The sequence below is a fragment of the Oryza glaberrima genome, chromosome 3 (assembly GCF_000147395.1).
Source record: "Oryza glaberrima chromosome 3, OglaRS2, whole genome shotgun sequence".
In the NCBI taxonomy this organism is placed as follows: Eukaryota; Viridiplantae; Streptophyta; class Magnoliopsida; order Poales; family Poaceae; genus Oryza; species Oryza glaberrima.
Window position 1 is genome coordinate 1108182 of NC_068328.1, and position 16567 is coordinate 1124748.

The 16567-nt window shown below is 47.1% G+C and overlaps 3 protein-coding genes across 3 annotated transcripts; 1 reads left to right on the plus strand and 2 right to left on the minus strand.

Moving 5' to 3' along the window:
• Positions 1-250: 250 nt before the first annotated feature.
• On the minus strand, positions 251-1641 carry LOC127768300 (peroxidase 5-like). The gene is made up of 2 exons (XM_052293848.1): positions 1342-1641; positions 251-1270 (listed from the first exon to the last, which is right to left on the minus strand). Exons 1-2 carry the CDS (start codon positions 1579-1581, stop codon positions 491-493), a joined length of 1020 nt encoding a protein of 339 aa, XP_052149808.1. The 5' UTR covers positions 1582-1641; the 3' UTR covers positions 251-490.
• A 2323-nt stretch (positions 1642-3964) lies between these two features.
• LOC127768301 (nascent polypeptide-associated complex subunit alpha-like protein 1) lies at positions 3965-5315 on the plus strand. The gene is made up of 3 exons (XM_052293849.1): positions 3965-4293; positions 4543-4676; positions 4764-5315. Exons 1-3 carry the CDS (start codon positions 4101-4103, stop codon positions 5100-5102), a joined length of 666 nt encoding a protein of 221 aa, XP_052149809.1. The 5' UTR covers positions 3965-4100; the 3' UTR covers positions 5103-5315.
• LOC127768298 (endoribonuclease Dicer homolog 1) lies at positions 5264-15087 on the minus strand. Its single transcript, XM_052293847.1, has 19 exons — positions 13544-15087; positions 13352-13465; positions 12464-12674; positions 11955-12349; positions 11658-11880; positions 11264-11436; positions 11045-11167; positions 10757-10917; positions 10412-10645; positions 10177-10327; positions 9893-10072; positions 9640-9801; positions 9454-9549; positions 8750-9372; positions 8507-8607; positions 8181-8380; positions 6635-7543; positions 6349-6513; positions 5264-6262 (listed from the first exon to the last, which is right to left on the minus strand). The coding sequence occupies exons 1-19, from the start codon at positions 14525-14527 to the stop codon at positions 5693-5695; spliced, it is 5775 nt and encodes a 1924-aa protein (XP_052149807.1). The 5' UTR covers positions 14528-15087; the 3' UTR covers positions 5264-5692.
• Between the last annotated feature and the right edge of the window lie 1480 nt (positions 15088-16567).

Genomic DNA, 16567 nt, shown 5'->3' on the forward strand with positions numbered 1-16567 from the left:
CCCGCAGCGTGAGCTCTCAACGCCGCCTCCCGTCACCGTCGGTAGCGCTCGTGCACGGGAAAAAGGATAAGGGAAGAGAGGGGAAAGGGGAAAAAGTTGTGTTTCACTGACATGTGGGGTCCAAGCTGACTCAACTGCCACATTGGACAAAACCGCGGTCAACCAGAGTCAATACTGCCTAGGAACCTAGAGTGACCCGGTTTTGTAAGTTGAGGGATGACATATATCTGGTTTTGTGGTTGGAGGACGATTTTGTAATTCGATAACAAGTTGAGGGACCTTCGATGTACTTTTTCCTATCAAAGTAGGAAACTTCGTCACACACTTCTTTTTTTTTTTTAAAGGCCGTCACACATAATGATAGAGCAGACCACTAAGCAAAGTAGCATAGCAGAGCTAGGAGCTAGCTAGCTCGTTCGCAACAAATTATTTCTACTTCCACACAAGCAAGAGCAAGACAGCAAACTGAGATGAGCAGACGATGAATCGTTCAGTTGACGGCGCTGCACTTGGTCCTGATCTCGCCGCTGCCGCCGGTGAGCACCTCGATCTGCCCCATCTTCACCATGGCGGCGGCGAACTTGAGCTTCCACGGGTACCCGCCGTACGCGGTCTGCCTGACCTGCGCGGCGGTGGGCGGGCTGGACAGCAGCGCCTGGTCGGAGGTGAAGAGGGCGCGGTTGCGTAGCACGGCCCAGTAGTAGAGCGCGTCGAAGCCGTTGGGCGTGCGGGGCTCCATGGGCACGACGAGGCCGGCGTCCACGGCGCCGTCGGGTCCCGCGGCCGGGCACGCGCGGCGGAGCTGCGGCAGCAACGCCGGGTCGACGCTGGGGTCGGCGGCGCCCGTCGCGCTGAAGTTGTAGAGGCGATCGCTGAACGACGTGCAGTGCGCGCGGCCGACGGTGTGCGCGCCGGACAGGGTGACCATCTCCTCCTGTGTGAGGCCCTTGGCGGCGAAGCTCTGGGTGAGCTGGTCCAGTGTGAACGTCGGAGCCGGGATGTTGTCCGCCACCTCCGGCTCGAGCGAAGCCGTGCCGTCCCTCCGGCCGCCGGGCACGTCGTAGCGGGGGCCCCCGGTGAGCGCGACGCCGTCCCTGGCGGCGTAGGCGAGGACGTCGGCGCAGGAGACGACGCCTGGGCAGGCGGCCTCCAGCCGAGCCTTGGCGGCGTCGATGACCTCGAAGCCGCGTAGGCTCGGGTTGTTGATCGGCGAGTCCCTCTCCGCGACGTTGTCCGACGTCGACTCCAGCAGCACCGACCCGTCGCACCCCTGCATGCATGGATGGATAATCCATTTTGCATGATGCATTGCATGGTGAATTAATTCGCGTGCGTGCGTACCCTGACGAAGCAGTCGTGGAAGTGCATGCGGACGAGGCCGGCAGCGAAGCCGATGTTGGTGTAGAGGGCCCGGGTGACCTCCTGGCGAACGATGGTCTCCGCCTGCGGGCACGTCGCCGCGTAGAAGTTGGGGTGCAGTGACCCATCGTTGGCAGGGAAACCGGCACACACGATTGCCATGGTGCATAACCACAAGACCGACACTGCTGCTGATTCCGCCGTCATGATCAACCGCATCATTAGTACACAATTAGCCACCCGTTCGAGCTAGTACAGTGGTCACTTAATTGGTGAGCTGACACAAGCTAGCTTAATTAACTGGCAATTAAGTCGTCGAGGTTAACACACATATATAGCCCGCGGCCAGGCATTGCACATTGTTAGGTGAAGTGCCACGTACTCGCGTGATTTGCAATGTGGGATACTGGGATTGTGGCCAACCTGCAGATCGACCATGGAAAGTGTATTTGGGTGGGTGGGGGCGTGTGTGATTGGATAGCGCCGGGTAATTGGGTTATTGGGGCACACTGAAGCATAAATTAGCTCCAGGTTGAGTAGGATTTGGCCACGAATTACCTGTGTGTCCGGCATCAACTTGAGAGAGAGGCCATTACTGAGTTCATGGGTCACTACATCATGCACGTTCCCATTGAACTCGGGTTGGTGGTAAGCAGATTTGGTGGACTGTGTTCCAATGGGCGTCACGACCGGATGGCCATATTTTAGATTTCTTCAAATATGTACGTGCCACGGCGGCACGGCCGTAGTGACTGGTGATCCTTGAATCCATGACCAACGAATGTGCCACTACCGAGTTGTGACTGTGAGGGTATATATGTAATATTTAAAAAAGAATTGACGGCAACAACAATAGGATCCTCCCCCGGCCCCCTCCATTGTGTTTTTTCTTTTACTTTTGAACCTTTTTATTTTAAAAATAAACTTTTCAAAACCTTATTTTCGGATCTAAACCTTTAGCCATGCCAGCTTAGCTGGCGTGGCAAAACAATACTATGACGGCGGTCTCGCTGGTGTGATAGCGTTATTTGGTCATGCCAGTCTCGCTAGCGTGGCAGCGTTATTTAGTCACGCCGCTCTTACTGATGTGGCTGGATAAAACTGTCACGTCCATTGCATATGGTGTGTTAGTGTTGTTTTATCACGTCAGGCAGGATAGTGTGACCAAAAGGTTCAAATTTTGAGAATAAGTTTTTAGAAGCATTTATTTTAAAAGTAAAAATTAAAAAGGTTCAAAAAGTTTAAAAACTTTCCTCCAGTTCCACCTATCTCCTTATCTGTTGGTGTGGAGAAGCTCCATCTCTACGCCACCCATGCCATTGGCGGTAATGGAACGTGCTCTTGACACAACACCACAACAATGCCGCCTACACGCTATGTCGAGTAGATCCAATGTAGAGACGTGGTGCCACTTAGTTGGAGGGAGACATCGGCCACCGTGGTGTTAAGAGCTAATGACGCGATCAAGGCAACTCTGCTGATAGCAGGGAGTAGGGGGATCAGATGTTAGTGTCAACCCATCTTCGTGCTCGATGGTGCCAGTGTCGTTCTCCACCACCATCACCTCCCTCTGTCCAATTCGCTCTAGGACACGGGCACCTAGTAAAAAAACGAGATTTGGAGAAAGAGATGTGCCTCCAAATATTTCTTGATAAGAAATTATGAGTGCATTGAAAATTGAACACGAGACCTCGACATTGAAACCACACATCCCTTGTCACTGCACTATCAAGTGCATCTCCTCGTGGGCAGCCAGTAATAAGAGCTCGATAGGCGAGAAGTGCCCTATAGTAGAACATTAACTTGTTTGGAGATTTTTGATGATTTCTTTTCAATTCATTATGCATATTGTCGCACATTGTTGTTTTAGTCTATTCGATCAGATATGCTACACATGATGCACACTCCTTCGCCATCTTAATGCGCCCGGCAACAATGTAGTATTTTTGTTTATGTTGCAGTGCAGTCGGTATGCACTTTGCGTGGACTTAAACATGCGTCAACACGTGTGTATATACAGCATAGTTGTGTACATGTTGGCTGTTGCTACAGAAAAACAGTGGTTCTATAACTTTTGGTAGCGGCCTTAATTAGTTCCAGATCTCCCAAGTGCTCCACTACATATTCGTGCATGAGTTTGGGCGACACGCAAGCATGTATGTGTGGATATCACCCTTCAGCCACCGTGTTGCAAAATATTACTAAGAGACACTCCATACGCAGGTACTCCTCCTACTAATTAGTAGTGCTGTGCATAAGCTCAGACTCAGGGAGAAGCCTAGGAAGGCAAAGAGAGGAAAAAATTTCGGCACGTACACTGTCCCGGTCGAGATTGGCGCATGAATCCTCGTGATGTAGGTCTCCGGTACCCGACTGCGGTGCGCACACCATCATGCTCTGTTGCACGGTTGAACCTGTCGTCGACCACGCTGAGCCGCGTGCCGTATGCCTCGCTTGCCGGGCGCGCGGCGCGGGCCACGACTCCATCCACACGAGACGGGCTACCCACCCATGGGCCGCGTGCTCTCCTGCGTTGGCGTCCGGCACCCAAGACACCAGCACCCCGCGCGGCCCAGCAAGTTAAGGGATAAGTCGCCGCCGCGCGAGGACGCGGGCGCGGACTCGGCTCTGGTCCCTCCCCTTATCCTGAGGCGACCCTCCTGGTGCGCGCGCCACCACCGCAAGTCGTTGTTGCAACCGCGAGCCTCGCTCGTCTCCTCCTCCTCCTCCTCCTCCTCGACATGGTCAGCGAGCAAACGGCGCCGGTGGCGACCGCCGAGGCGGAGCTGGAGAGCAGCGCCGCGCCGCCCGTCAAGCCCGACGAGGCCGCGGCCAAGGCGCAGCCGGAGGACGACGCCCCCGTTGTGGAGGATGCCAAGGATGATGACGACGACGAAGAAGACGACGATGACGACGAGGATGAGGATGAAGACGGTTAACTCTCTTCCTCCTCTTCTCCTTCTTCTTCTCGTTTCGTCTTCGTTAATACTGCAATCTTTCCATGTGAAATGCAGCGTGTGTAGTAGTTGGGTTTTACTACTGTTTAGAAACGTATTAGTGCGTCGGGGTGCTTGGATTACGTTAATGGTGTCTCTTTCGGTTCTTGTAGCAATTACTAATGTACTACTCTAGATAGCAAGATTTATAGCCTGACTTGCAGTTTTAAATGACCTTGAATTGAAGGTGAACAAGGTGCAATCGGAAACGAGGGCTCCAAGCAGAGCAGGAGCGAGAAAAAGAGCCGCAAGGCCATGATGAAGCTCGGAATGAAACCCGTCACGGGAGTCAGCAGGATTACCATCAAGAGAGCCAAGAATGTAAGAAACTGTGCAGCTGCTGCAAACAATCTATTCATTCGAATGGAAGACAGAATTAATGTTTTCTCTGAATCCCGTGTGTTTCAGATACTGTTCGTGGTGTCCAAGCCTGACGTCTTCAAGAGCCCGACGTCGGAGACGTACGTCATATTCGGGGAGGCCAAGATCGAGGACCTGAGCTCCCAGCTGCAGGCGCAGGCCGCGCAGCAGTTCAGGATGCAAGACCTGAGCAAGGTGATGTCCAAGCCGGACGCGGCGGCGGCGGCGCCGGCCGACGAGGAGGAAGAGGTGGACGAGACAGGGATAGAGCCCCGCGACATCGACCTCGTCATGACGCAGGCCAGCGTGTCGCGGGCCAAGGCCGTCAAGGCGCTCAAGGCGCACGACGGCGACATTGTGAGCGCCATCATGGAGCTCACGGCCTGAAGCCCCCTCCTGCTGCTGCATTGGCACCACCTCTCTTCCCCCATTTCAGTATCGTGTTTTTTTTGCTGGCGTTTCGTCGTGGGTTTGCATAAGATGCCCAGTTTGTTCAGCTGCTGGACTTTGCATCAAACTTTTCATAGCATGTTCCCATATTAGTGTCATCTTAAATGGAGTTTTCAGACTTGTTTGAACGGCAACACCAATAGAGTTCGATATTTTGAGTCAATTAAGAGGAGAAATAAGATGTTCACCAAATCCATAGCATGCCAGCGCAATGGTAATATAAATTTATTGGATTAATGCATTGTTTTGTTTACACATTGCACGACAGAATTATGAGGCCCCGCGCCTATCCTATGCTATCAAGCTATCCTTTTTCTATCGCGGCTCCTATTTATCACATCTCACCACTATAATCGCCAGCGCAGGTAAAAATAATCCTCTACTCTCACTCACCAGCTCTGGTTATGTCCTTATTAGCCAAAGCTGAGGAGCACTGAATGGGTAATTAATTTTGTGTTTGTGTAAGAATGCTGAATGCCTAACACCACAAATGCCCACAATGCCACCACCAATAACAACCACAGTGCCTACGGCTGCTTACCGTCAGGCTTGTCAGGGAAATCTCTATTCAGAAGCTCGAGGAGAAGAACTGCAGCAGAGTCTTTAGCCTTCTTCACACTAGGCATTGGCTCTCCAATGCATTCATCCGTCCATCCACGATCAGAAGTGTTCACCCTCACCGAATAGACGAATCTTTTAGCATGGGCAGGGCCACCCTCGTTTACGCACCTGTACTGAGGCATTGGCCACTGCCTTCTCAAGCAGATGTCGTTCAGGGTCTGCCTGGTGAACATCTGAGCACCATTTTTCTTCTCGCCATCCCTTTCATCTTCTTTCTTTGTTGCGGTTTCCTTCTCCTTCAGGACCACAAGTGCATTCCTCGCTGCCAACTTCTGTGCCATCTTCTTCTGAGGGTTCTGAGCTACACCGATCTGAACACCATCAACAAATACTTCAACAGTAGCTATGTTGCCTGCTCGGGATGCTTTGTATTCCAGGCCTTCAGCCTGCTGTTGGCAGCGTTCTTGGAGCTCCCTAACTGGATGCATCGGAAGGGTCTCTGGCGTCACCATTGGATGAAGGAGTGGCTGAAAAACCTGGTGCAGAATAGTTTTATTTAGAGAACTTATATCGAATGAGCACTTCAACAAAGATCCCTTTCAAACAGTCCAGAAATGATTACCTTCCAGACCACTGAGGTATCATATCCACTATCCAGGAATATCGCGCCAGCAATCGACTCAACAATGTCACCAAGAACTTTAGGAGCCTTACAATCCCCAAGCCCAAAAGAATTGAAACCTGGTTTCAAAAGCTCCTCTTGGACATCTTTCACAAACTCTCGAATCTACGGAAGATTGAATTAAGAGTCAGCATTGCTTTCAGAAAAGAAGAGGAAAAAGGTTCTTCCTAATCAAACAAGACCTACCAACAATGTCTAGTTTGTCACCACAAAGAAAAATACCTACCTGTGTTTCTAATGCAGATGATCCATGGCGAAGATGTACATGCAGCTTATGCTTAACTGCAACCCTTGCAAAATTCTCATTATTAACAGCTGCAGCTCTCAAATCAGTCAAGCGGCCAGGAGGTAGGTCAGTATATGTAAAAAACAAATGCCTGGTTATGAGATGATCCAACACAGCATCACCAACAAATTCCAAACGCTGGTAACAGGAAACACCAGAAGATGGTCTCGATGCATGTGTTATGGCCTCAACAAGTAAACCTTTATTCTGGAATTCGATACCCAAGACACCTTTCAACGTGTCAAAGTTGATGCTTCTCATTATGCTCTCAGGAATGTCATATGGCTTTGGAGGTGGGATCTCTTCAGGATCCAACTCTGCATGAATTCCAATCCATTTCATCAGGTGGTTTGCAGCGATTTTCCCTCCTGCTACATAATACACCCCAATAAGTGCCTCAACAACATCCGCTAAAGTTTTGCTCGACAGAACCCGATAGCAGCTAGAGTCTCCTTCAATTTCACCATCTTCTTGCATGTTATCTGCATAGTCATCATAGGATTCCTTCTGTAACTCGCAACCAGTTGATTCCTCGTCAAAGATGGAAGGTTCATACTCTCTAGACTCTTCATCGAATACAGGTAGCACTCCTGGAGCTGCCCATCTTGATGGAGCAAACCGGTCTGCTTGAATATATGATTGGAGGGTTTTATTCAGAGCATATTGGTACAGGACCATGTTACTAACCATCTGCTGCCGCATCCTTGTAAGCTGTCCCTCATGCTTTTGAGGATATTTTAGGAAGAGGAATCTACTCACGACCCATTTCAGGTATGCATCACCCAGCAGCTCTGCTCTTTCATAGCAGAATGTCTCCTGGCATGATGCAGCAGTCAAGGCTTCTAGTATCTGCCATGAACCCCAACAAGCACTTGTGAATTTATGAATCAACAAGCATATATAAGCATTTTTTTCAAAAATAAAATTATATTTTTGGCCCACATGCAACGAGTCAAAAAGAGTAGAGGAAAATATTAGGTGAGCACTCCAGGGAGGCACTGAAATGCAAAATAGGGAGCAGATAGAAAATTAAAAATACCATGTACCCCCTATATGATACATAGCATACAGTTAATCAGCAACCTCCCAAAATTAATCATTCTTTTGGAAATATAGTCCTTACAAGCACCCTTTAGTTTAGGATGATTACCTGTTATTTCAAAATTAACATAAATTATGGATGCTGAGTGAATCCTTGTTTATCACTTGCCTACCAACACTAATCAAAATTCAAGATTTCAAGATAATTGTGGGCCTCCTGTGGTAATATGCCACATTTGACATTCAGTGTGAAGTCATGTCACATGTGCTACTGTCTTCTAGCTAACAAGCAGAACCCACTAAAGCTAGATGCCCTATTTAACACAGTCACTAGATGAGAATGGTGTGTTATAAAAAGGTAAGAAAATGCAAGGGACTACCAGGGGGGACATAAGATGCTTTTCCTAAAAATGACCATTTGGGTAGTCAAGGATGCTGAGATTACCTTAGTTGCAGGAACAGGGTAATCAATTATGTCCTTCAATTGAACTGCAAGAAGCATGCTCTCCACCCTTCTCATTATTGAGGGCAACCTCTGAGCTCCACGAACTAGTGATCCAGGAAGTGGGTGCACAAGGCACAACTCAGGTGGCAAATACACGTAGTATGTTTTGTCAAGGTTCTCAGAGAAGTCACCTTCTCTAGCTGTTGAACAAATGGTAGCATAATAATCACATAAGACTTTAGTTTATTTTCCTTCAAAATATTGTCATATACCACTGCTCAGAATGAAATATTAAATAATAAAACAAAATGACTGCATAACTTTACCGTCAGAATGCTCAAATCTAGGAGAAAGAAGATTCTTGCAATATGAAACACCACGGGCCCGTATAAGAGGCTGTTTCCTATAGATTAACTCCACACCATACCTGAGAACAAGACAGTGAATCATGCTGTACTTCTCTAAAGTTGTAAAGCCATAAAAAGGGAAGGAAAATGGGGAACTCAAGAGTAAAAAAAACTAAAGCGCCACTCTCCTTGATTTCAGAATTAAATAAAAGGTCATCTTACTTCTGCTTGTAGTAATCAGCATATGAACTATACTCCAATGGCCCCAGGTAGCCTTCTTTCCTAGGGAATGAATTTTCTGCATTCATGTTATAGCAAATGCAGTCCACATAAAACCTCTTCCCTGAGTGGGCAGCAGTGACAACCATTCCAGCAAGATCTTTAGCATTCCAACATGAATCTGCCATGAACAACTTGCCTTGGTTCTGATAATCACTAAAATGTCCTCTATCACGAGCAGGAACTAATCCAGATGCTTTCACAATGTCAAATTCAGCAATAGCTCCCCTAATACCATAAGTAGGATGGGCCTTTTGTCCAAAAGCAGTCCCATGGCGCAATTTCCCAAACCCGTATTCCCTCCTATCCCCACCAAGTGTTCGTTCATTGGTGCCTAGATAGACATCTGGGCGTGCCCTCTGAAGTGGATTGTTCCAGGCATCAGTGTTAACAATGTTGTTAACCAAAGTCCAATCAATCTCTCTTAAAGGATCTGTACACTTCTCAGCTCCTACAGGGACAAAGAGGTATGCTTTTGCGGGATCCCAAGGTGTAGTTGAGGGATCAACATCAACATCAAGTACTATGCTCATGAGCCTAACATGAAAGCTCTTCAGCAACACCAGCTGGAATCACAATATTAGGTATTAGCTACATTAATGTAAAACCATGAAAATGGAAGTTCTTCATTTGCCAAGAAGGTCAACCTGACTTTCTGTAATTTCAATTCGTCCACGGAATACGAGAGATGCCTTTGTTATCATTGTCCTTGCAACAAAGAGATCCATCGTCGTCGATAAAACCTGAAAAGAAAAGAACAAGTGCTTATGTTACAGTTTTAGACTATTTTATTCAAGTTTCAGGACATGCATTATGCATATGATGGAACATACCTCTGCATCCAGCTCATTGCCAAAAATAATTGCAAAATTTGAAAGTTGTGTAACGAAAGGGTCCTTAGAAGTCCCAACATTTACACAGTTCACAGAATACATATATAACTTAATAAATTGAGAGTTTTGGTAGCCATCTCTGCCAGATAAAATCCATTCTCCCTGTTGGAATCCATTGAAAAAAATTCCAGATAATGGTTAGTTGCACTGGAAAGTGCACAGAAATAAATGAGTGAGAATGAAATTAACTCACCCGTAGAATATCAGCAACACCTTCAGGATAAAACTCTCTATGGCGAGCTGTTCCAGGAAGTGGTTCACCTTCATCATTCTGCTCAGTTTTTTCCCCTTCCCCGCTTCCTCTGTCAGGTAAGAGCGTATCTGTGAAGGCACCCATCTCATGCAGCTTCTTACAAGCAGCCAAACAAACAGCCTGCACAAAGAGAACAAGTGTGGTTTCATGTTAGTGATGGCCAAAAGGGCTACAGGACTGGTATTATTATGGTTTTTTTAACTCAAACAAAAGCATCATATTACCTGCTGTGCCAGTCGTATTGAACTGCATATAGGACCCTCAAGTTTTTCGAACGGGGCATTACAAGGGAGCTGAAGCTTGCAAGAATATTCCACTGAACCACCTGGCTTCTCATACTTTTGCATAATGAATTCCGGATGAAGAATTGAGTATCTGAGAATTGGAAAATCAGGCTGAATCTGACACCATGATATTCTAAATAAGCTTTGTACACTAAAAATACATTAAATAATTTACCTGTCACTTGGCAACTGTGAACAGTAAAAATGTATGAGTCCAACTGCTGAGTTCAAGCTGACAACAGCACCTGTTGATTCAACCTGATACATTGAACCAGGTGATGTATCAACAGGACTCAACACAGAAGTACCATCCAAATGACTAAGATCGGTTCTTTCCATAGCTTCCTTTCTCAACGTCTCCTCACTATTCCGAGCATTCCTCAAAAAAGTTTCATGTGATATATTGCCCCTGTGCATTTACAAATTTACAAGCCAATTGAGTAAAAATAACCACTATATCAAATCCAAAGGCTTAATCGTTCAATTTTGTGTCTATATTTGCTAATCGAGTAAAATTAACCTTTCAAGCATTAATATATAATCAGATCCAGGCTTTCTTGCACGACCACGTGACTGTATGTAGGCTAAGACGGTCTTTGCAAGGTCAAATCGAATGACAACATTGCACTGTCGAATATCAAGCCCTTCCTCTGCAACGCTTGTTGCGACTAAAAGTGTAACCTGCAAGGCATGTCAAAAACATTTATGAGAAATCATCTGGCATTGAGTAATAAATGAGCTGCAACTGACAGGTGGTTATCACTTATCGTTGACAAATGAAATAAATTAACATTGTCAAGAAACATACACGGCCATCACGAAATTTTGAAATTGTATCCTGCATCTGGCACGCGCGCATCTCTTGATTATTGTTATGGCCTATCAAGCTTGCACATCGAATAAAACTTAGAGATGGAAGTTCTGCCAATACCTATCAGGTTAAAAAAAGAAAAAGAAAAACAAAGAGCATTAACAAAGGATATAAAGGGAATACATGTACAGAAATAAAACTTCAACAGCACTTCACCTTAGGAAGAACTAATGCTGTCACAACTCTCTCCACAAAGATTATGGCACGAAAATCCTCAGTATGCTGATATTTGAGAAGTATTTTGATCAAAGCCTGCACCCTAGGAGTAACTTTACCATCTGCTACGGCAGCGCCGATAACTTCATCTACATGCTCACCTACAGAAACAGCTGGTGGGAAAAATGATATCATTAGAAAGAGACTGAGCTAGACTCACAAGTCAAATAATCAAATATTAAAAGCAAAGTAGGCATCAAAATGGCATGGAGAAGTTAAGTCACATAATGATAAAGATTAACGAAAAAGGGGCATCAAAATGATGGAAGGTTAAAAGGAAAATCTAAAGGAACAACAACTACATAACACACTTAAAATTAAGACAAAATAATACCATGACTGTCAGGCAGCTCCCCCTCCTCAAGGTCATTTGTGTTGTGTTTTTCAGTATTTTGCATTTCAACATCACTGGTCTCACTTTTCATTGCAGCCCCTTCAGTCAACTGGCAGTGTAACAGATCAACAACCTTTTTTAAATAAGACTCTTGAAACTTGACATCAACCTGATAGTTTGCCCTTTCATCATTTTGTAATGCAGTCAAAAAGGACTGTGCAACCTGAAATTAGGAGAAGAACAATTAAAAATGCACAATGATTAATGAGACGCTAATGTTCAACATGAAAGAAATACCTTATATGCACACCATTGTCCAAGTTCACCTAAAGCATAATTTATAGCTCTCAACTTCTGGATTAAATTAGCCGCACCATCACTCTCTGTACGCTCTGAAACACCATAGACAAGACGCAGCTCATCTCTAGACCCAGCATCCCTAGCCCCCATGAACTGCCATTTAGTTCTCTTAGAGCTAGAGAGTGCAGCTTCTTCAACCATGCTTTCCATTTGTTTGATTTGCTCATGCAAGGACCAAAGAGTGGCTGCTTTGTCATATTGGACAACAACTTCCAAAGGCATGGGGACATGCTTCTCAAGCTCTTTACGATCTTTGATGGTACAAACTACTGAATCTAGTTTGCTCTCAAGATTTCTTATCTTGATGGCACAGTCCTCTTGACTCGTCACTCCTATCCACATAATAGTATTAACAAACATATGAAAACCAACGGCGAATCTACGTATGAAACAGCGATTGATCATGAAAGATGGAAACGGTGGCAGGAAACAGGGCAGGGAAATACCTTTTAGATTGACAGGAGAAGCCGTCATACCGAAAACTGCTGGCCTCTTCTCCTTCGGAGTCGTGTGATAAAATTCTGACATCACTAGAGAATATGGATGTTTTTTCACTGCATGATGGCACTCATCTAAAATCAAAAGATGTATCGCATCCATTTTAATAATACTGTGCCTGAGGATGTTTAACAAAATTTGGGCTGTCATAACTAGTACCTGCGTGAAAAGGAATGCATCTAATGTGAGCAAATCACAAAAGATATTTAATTCAATGCAAATACGCCTTTCCTTTTGTAATAGAAAAACATAAATAATTTCCACAGATGGATGCACATCCAGCCATCGATATACAGGCATACAGCACGTGATAAATTGAGATATTTTCAACTTCCACACGAGCAAAACGTGCCATGTTAAAGTATGGGACGTGCAAGAAAACGAAAGGTGTGGTTAATTAGAATATAAAGATGGTTATCAATATATCCCAAAATTACGAGAATATATATCAGGTAGCCGATCCCTTTTACCATCCCAATTTTTCTTTCATGCATGGCAAGTCGGCTACACTATGTCTTGATTGATACCAAAAGCCATGATCACGAATGAAGGATGCACAGGTCACGTTCACAAAATGATGTACTATATATGAAGGATTTTTTTAGAAATCTGCTATCTAGGTCTTGAGTATTATCATTGATAATATATGGCAATGCCATTCATGCAATTGCTCCATTATAATACAATTTAATATCCGAGGGAATTGCACAAACAAGTGTTGGTCAAATAAGAGCGATTTTAGGAAAAGGTACAGCTCAGAGTTAGGCCATGAAACATCCTCAATAATAATGGTGTAAAATTAGAAATGCAAAAGCAAATTGATGAAATAAATTTGCCTGTTTCGACTCGAATTCGCGCTGCCACTTTCTAGCATCCCAGAAATCCTGTCCCATCTCTCCACAATAATGCCCAACACGATAGCCGGTTCTGTCACGAATCACCTCAGCTTGCTGCAATTTCAGTAACACAGTTATTCCTCCCAAAACTTCCAACCTTTACAGATTGAAAGCACACTCGTTTATCTGTACCTGATACACAAGAGGCACCTTGGGAACCAAGAAGACAGCAAGCATCTTCTTGTTCTCCTTGAGCATTTTATCGCACACACTTTTGATGAGAAGCACGGCGATGAGAGTCTTCCCTGCGCCGGTCTCCAGGAAGGCTATTGTGTTCCTGCTCTTAGCTTGCTCAAGCACCTCTAGCTGGTATTGCCTTGCATGCTCCTCCGCGACAGGCTTCTCCAGCTGCGCAGCCCCCATCCTATCTGCCTCTGCCTTCTTCTCCATGGAGCCTCCATCCTGCGTCCTGGCACGCTTTGCCTCGCGGTCAGACTCCTGCTCCCAGGTGCCTGGGCGGAACACCATCTTGCCGCCGCGGTCACGCTCCCAGAAACCCCGGGCCTCGCGCCGATGGTGCTCGTGCTTGCGGACCCTGTCGAAATCGCGCCTTCCACGCCGGTCATCCCACCCACGCGAGGGCGGTGGTGGCAGCATCGGCCTCCGCCGCCACTCCTGACGCGGTCCCCCGACACCACCGGAGGCGAGGCGCGGGCGCTTCCCGTCCCTCCACTCCCCACCGCCGCCGCCATTTGCAGCGCAGCCATGCGACTCCCTCCTCGGCTCCTTCCTCGCCACCACGCCTTTACTTCTCTGCACAACGCCCACCACCGCCACGGCATTGTTGGCCACGGGCGCAGAGGCCACCTGTAATTGCTTTTCCTGAATCGGTAGCTCCGGCGGAGCCACAGGCACGGGCTCAGGTAGCGGCGGCGGCGGCGGGGGTGGGGGCGCAGGGGAGCTCTCCGCGTTGATGCTCTCGAGTATCCTGTCGATCTCGGCGACGAAGCCGTCGTCGGCGCCGGTGTCCATCGCGGGTATGAGGCCGGGGTCGAAGTCCGCGGACGCGGCGAAGTCGATGCCGCACAGCAGCGACGCGCCGTCCTCGCACGCGTCGTACCAGTACGCCGCCGCCGCGTGCTCGCCAGCGCCTCCTCCAACTCCTCCTCCCGCCATCGCTCCCGCCGTCAACAGCAGCTGCAAGCAAGCAGTCACACAGCACCACACCAACACCCGACCACTTCACTCCTCCATTAATCAGAAGCAGCAGAATACAAAAGACGAGAGATGAGGAGGGGAAAACGAATGTTGGTACTACTACTGCTGCTGCTACTTCCGGTGGGCGTGGGCGTTGCGGCGCGCGCGGCGGTGACGACGATGCGACGGGGAGAGTGGAAGAGAAAGAGGCGGTGATAAACCGTACGAATCACGCAAACGCAAGAGGGAAAGGAAAGGGAAGGGATGCGATGCTCCCCGTTCCGATTCCGATATGGGGAGAGGGGAGGCGATGGTGGGGGTCCGGCACGATTCGATTCGATTCGACGGTGTATCAACGCTACTCTTTCTCTTCACTCTCTCTCTTCTCTCTCTCTCTCTCTCTCTCTCTCTTCCTCTTCCTCTTCCTCTTTCCTCTGATCTCTTCTCCCTCCTCCGCTTCCCTCTCTCTCTCTCTCTCGTGTGCTCGCTCTCTCGATTGAGATGGCGGACGAGGAGGAGGAAGGAGAGGAGGGGGAAGGGACGCAGCGGCGCGTGGAGTTCCCGATTAATGGACGCCCACCTGAGGGGCAGTGCGGGGGCTCTCCCACTGGCGTGTGGGGACACGGGCGCAACGCGGTGGACCGGGCCTACGCCCGATCTCGAGGCGCGAACGCACGGCGGGGATGGGCTCCGGTCTATGGGCGGGTTGCAGCGGGCGGCGGCGGCGCGGCGGTACGGGCCCAACTGCTCCTGGACTGGGGCGTTTGTTACTTGTCGTGTGGGTATGACCTGATGGGCCCACCTCTCAGTGAGAGCCCCCGCGTGGGGAGGACGGTGTCGAGTGCGATGCGATGGCGTGAGCCGTGAGGACCGGGTCGTACCGCGCGAGTGACTCGTGTGTCAGGGGCGGTTGTTCGCCCCCACGAGCCGCGGAGCGGAATGGCCGGCTTCGTACGGCGGACCCCGTGTCAGTCTCATCAGCGGTGGCCCATGCTTGGGCCCGTTCGGAAACAGAGAAGATCAAGGACATATTCAGATTAAAAATTTTACTTGGCAAGATAATAATATTGATAAAATTTTAGCAAGATTTTTATATATTTATCAAATTTGACAACCAACTAAACATAGATATTTTTTTGACAACTTTACCAAAAAATGGTACGATTGAAAATAGCATCAAAGTGAATAAGCCCTAATTTATAAGAAAGTATTGTAGGATTGTTTATATTATAGCTAAAATAAACCTTATCAAATTTTGGCATTGTCAACATTTTAGCATGTTGATAATATTACTAAAATTTTTTGGCAGGATATCTTATGCCAAAATTTGGTAAAAAAAAACTAAATATATGCATATCTTTAGCAATTTCACCCAAAAAAATGGTATGGTTAAAAATATCATCAATCTGAACCGCCTCATAATTCATTTTTTTATGAAAGGAAAATAATGATTTGTTTAAGAAATAGATATATTGCAGTTCCAAACGATAATTTTGTAATGGCCCCAAATTTGCCCTAAACTTAACCTTCACAGGCAATCCCATCAAACCATACGCTAATCAAGGAATAACGCTCCATTTTGACTTGCCCTCTCTCCCGACATACTTGCGTATTCATCAGCTAATTGATGAGGATTTATAGGGACTCGTTCACTATTGTGTTCAGTTAGAAGAATTTGAGGTACATCATTTCATGGCGGTCTCGTTTTTAATTCATATGTTTTGTTTGGGAATTGAGCGTAGCCGACTAGATAGGTCCTTTGTGGTGGAACCAGGCCATCCATGTTTAATTCCTAAACTTTGACACGGGTGTTGCATTTAGTGATGTATCCATCAACCGCGAAACAATCGTGGTGACTTCGTCAATCTCAAGATATGATGGTCCACTCTTCCAGAGGTGCTCATAGAGATATGGCGTGTGCATGTATGTTTATATGGGTGAGTGCGCGTGCGTTGTGAGAGTCTACATTTATGTTGTGTTTCTCAGTAAAGAAAAAATCATGTGTTTCATTTGTACATT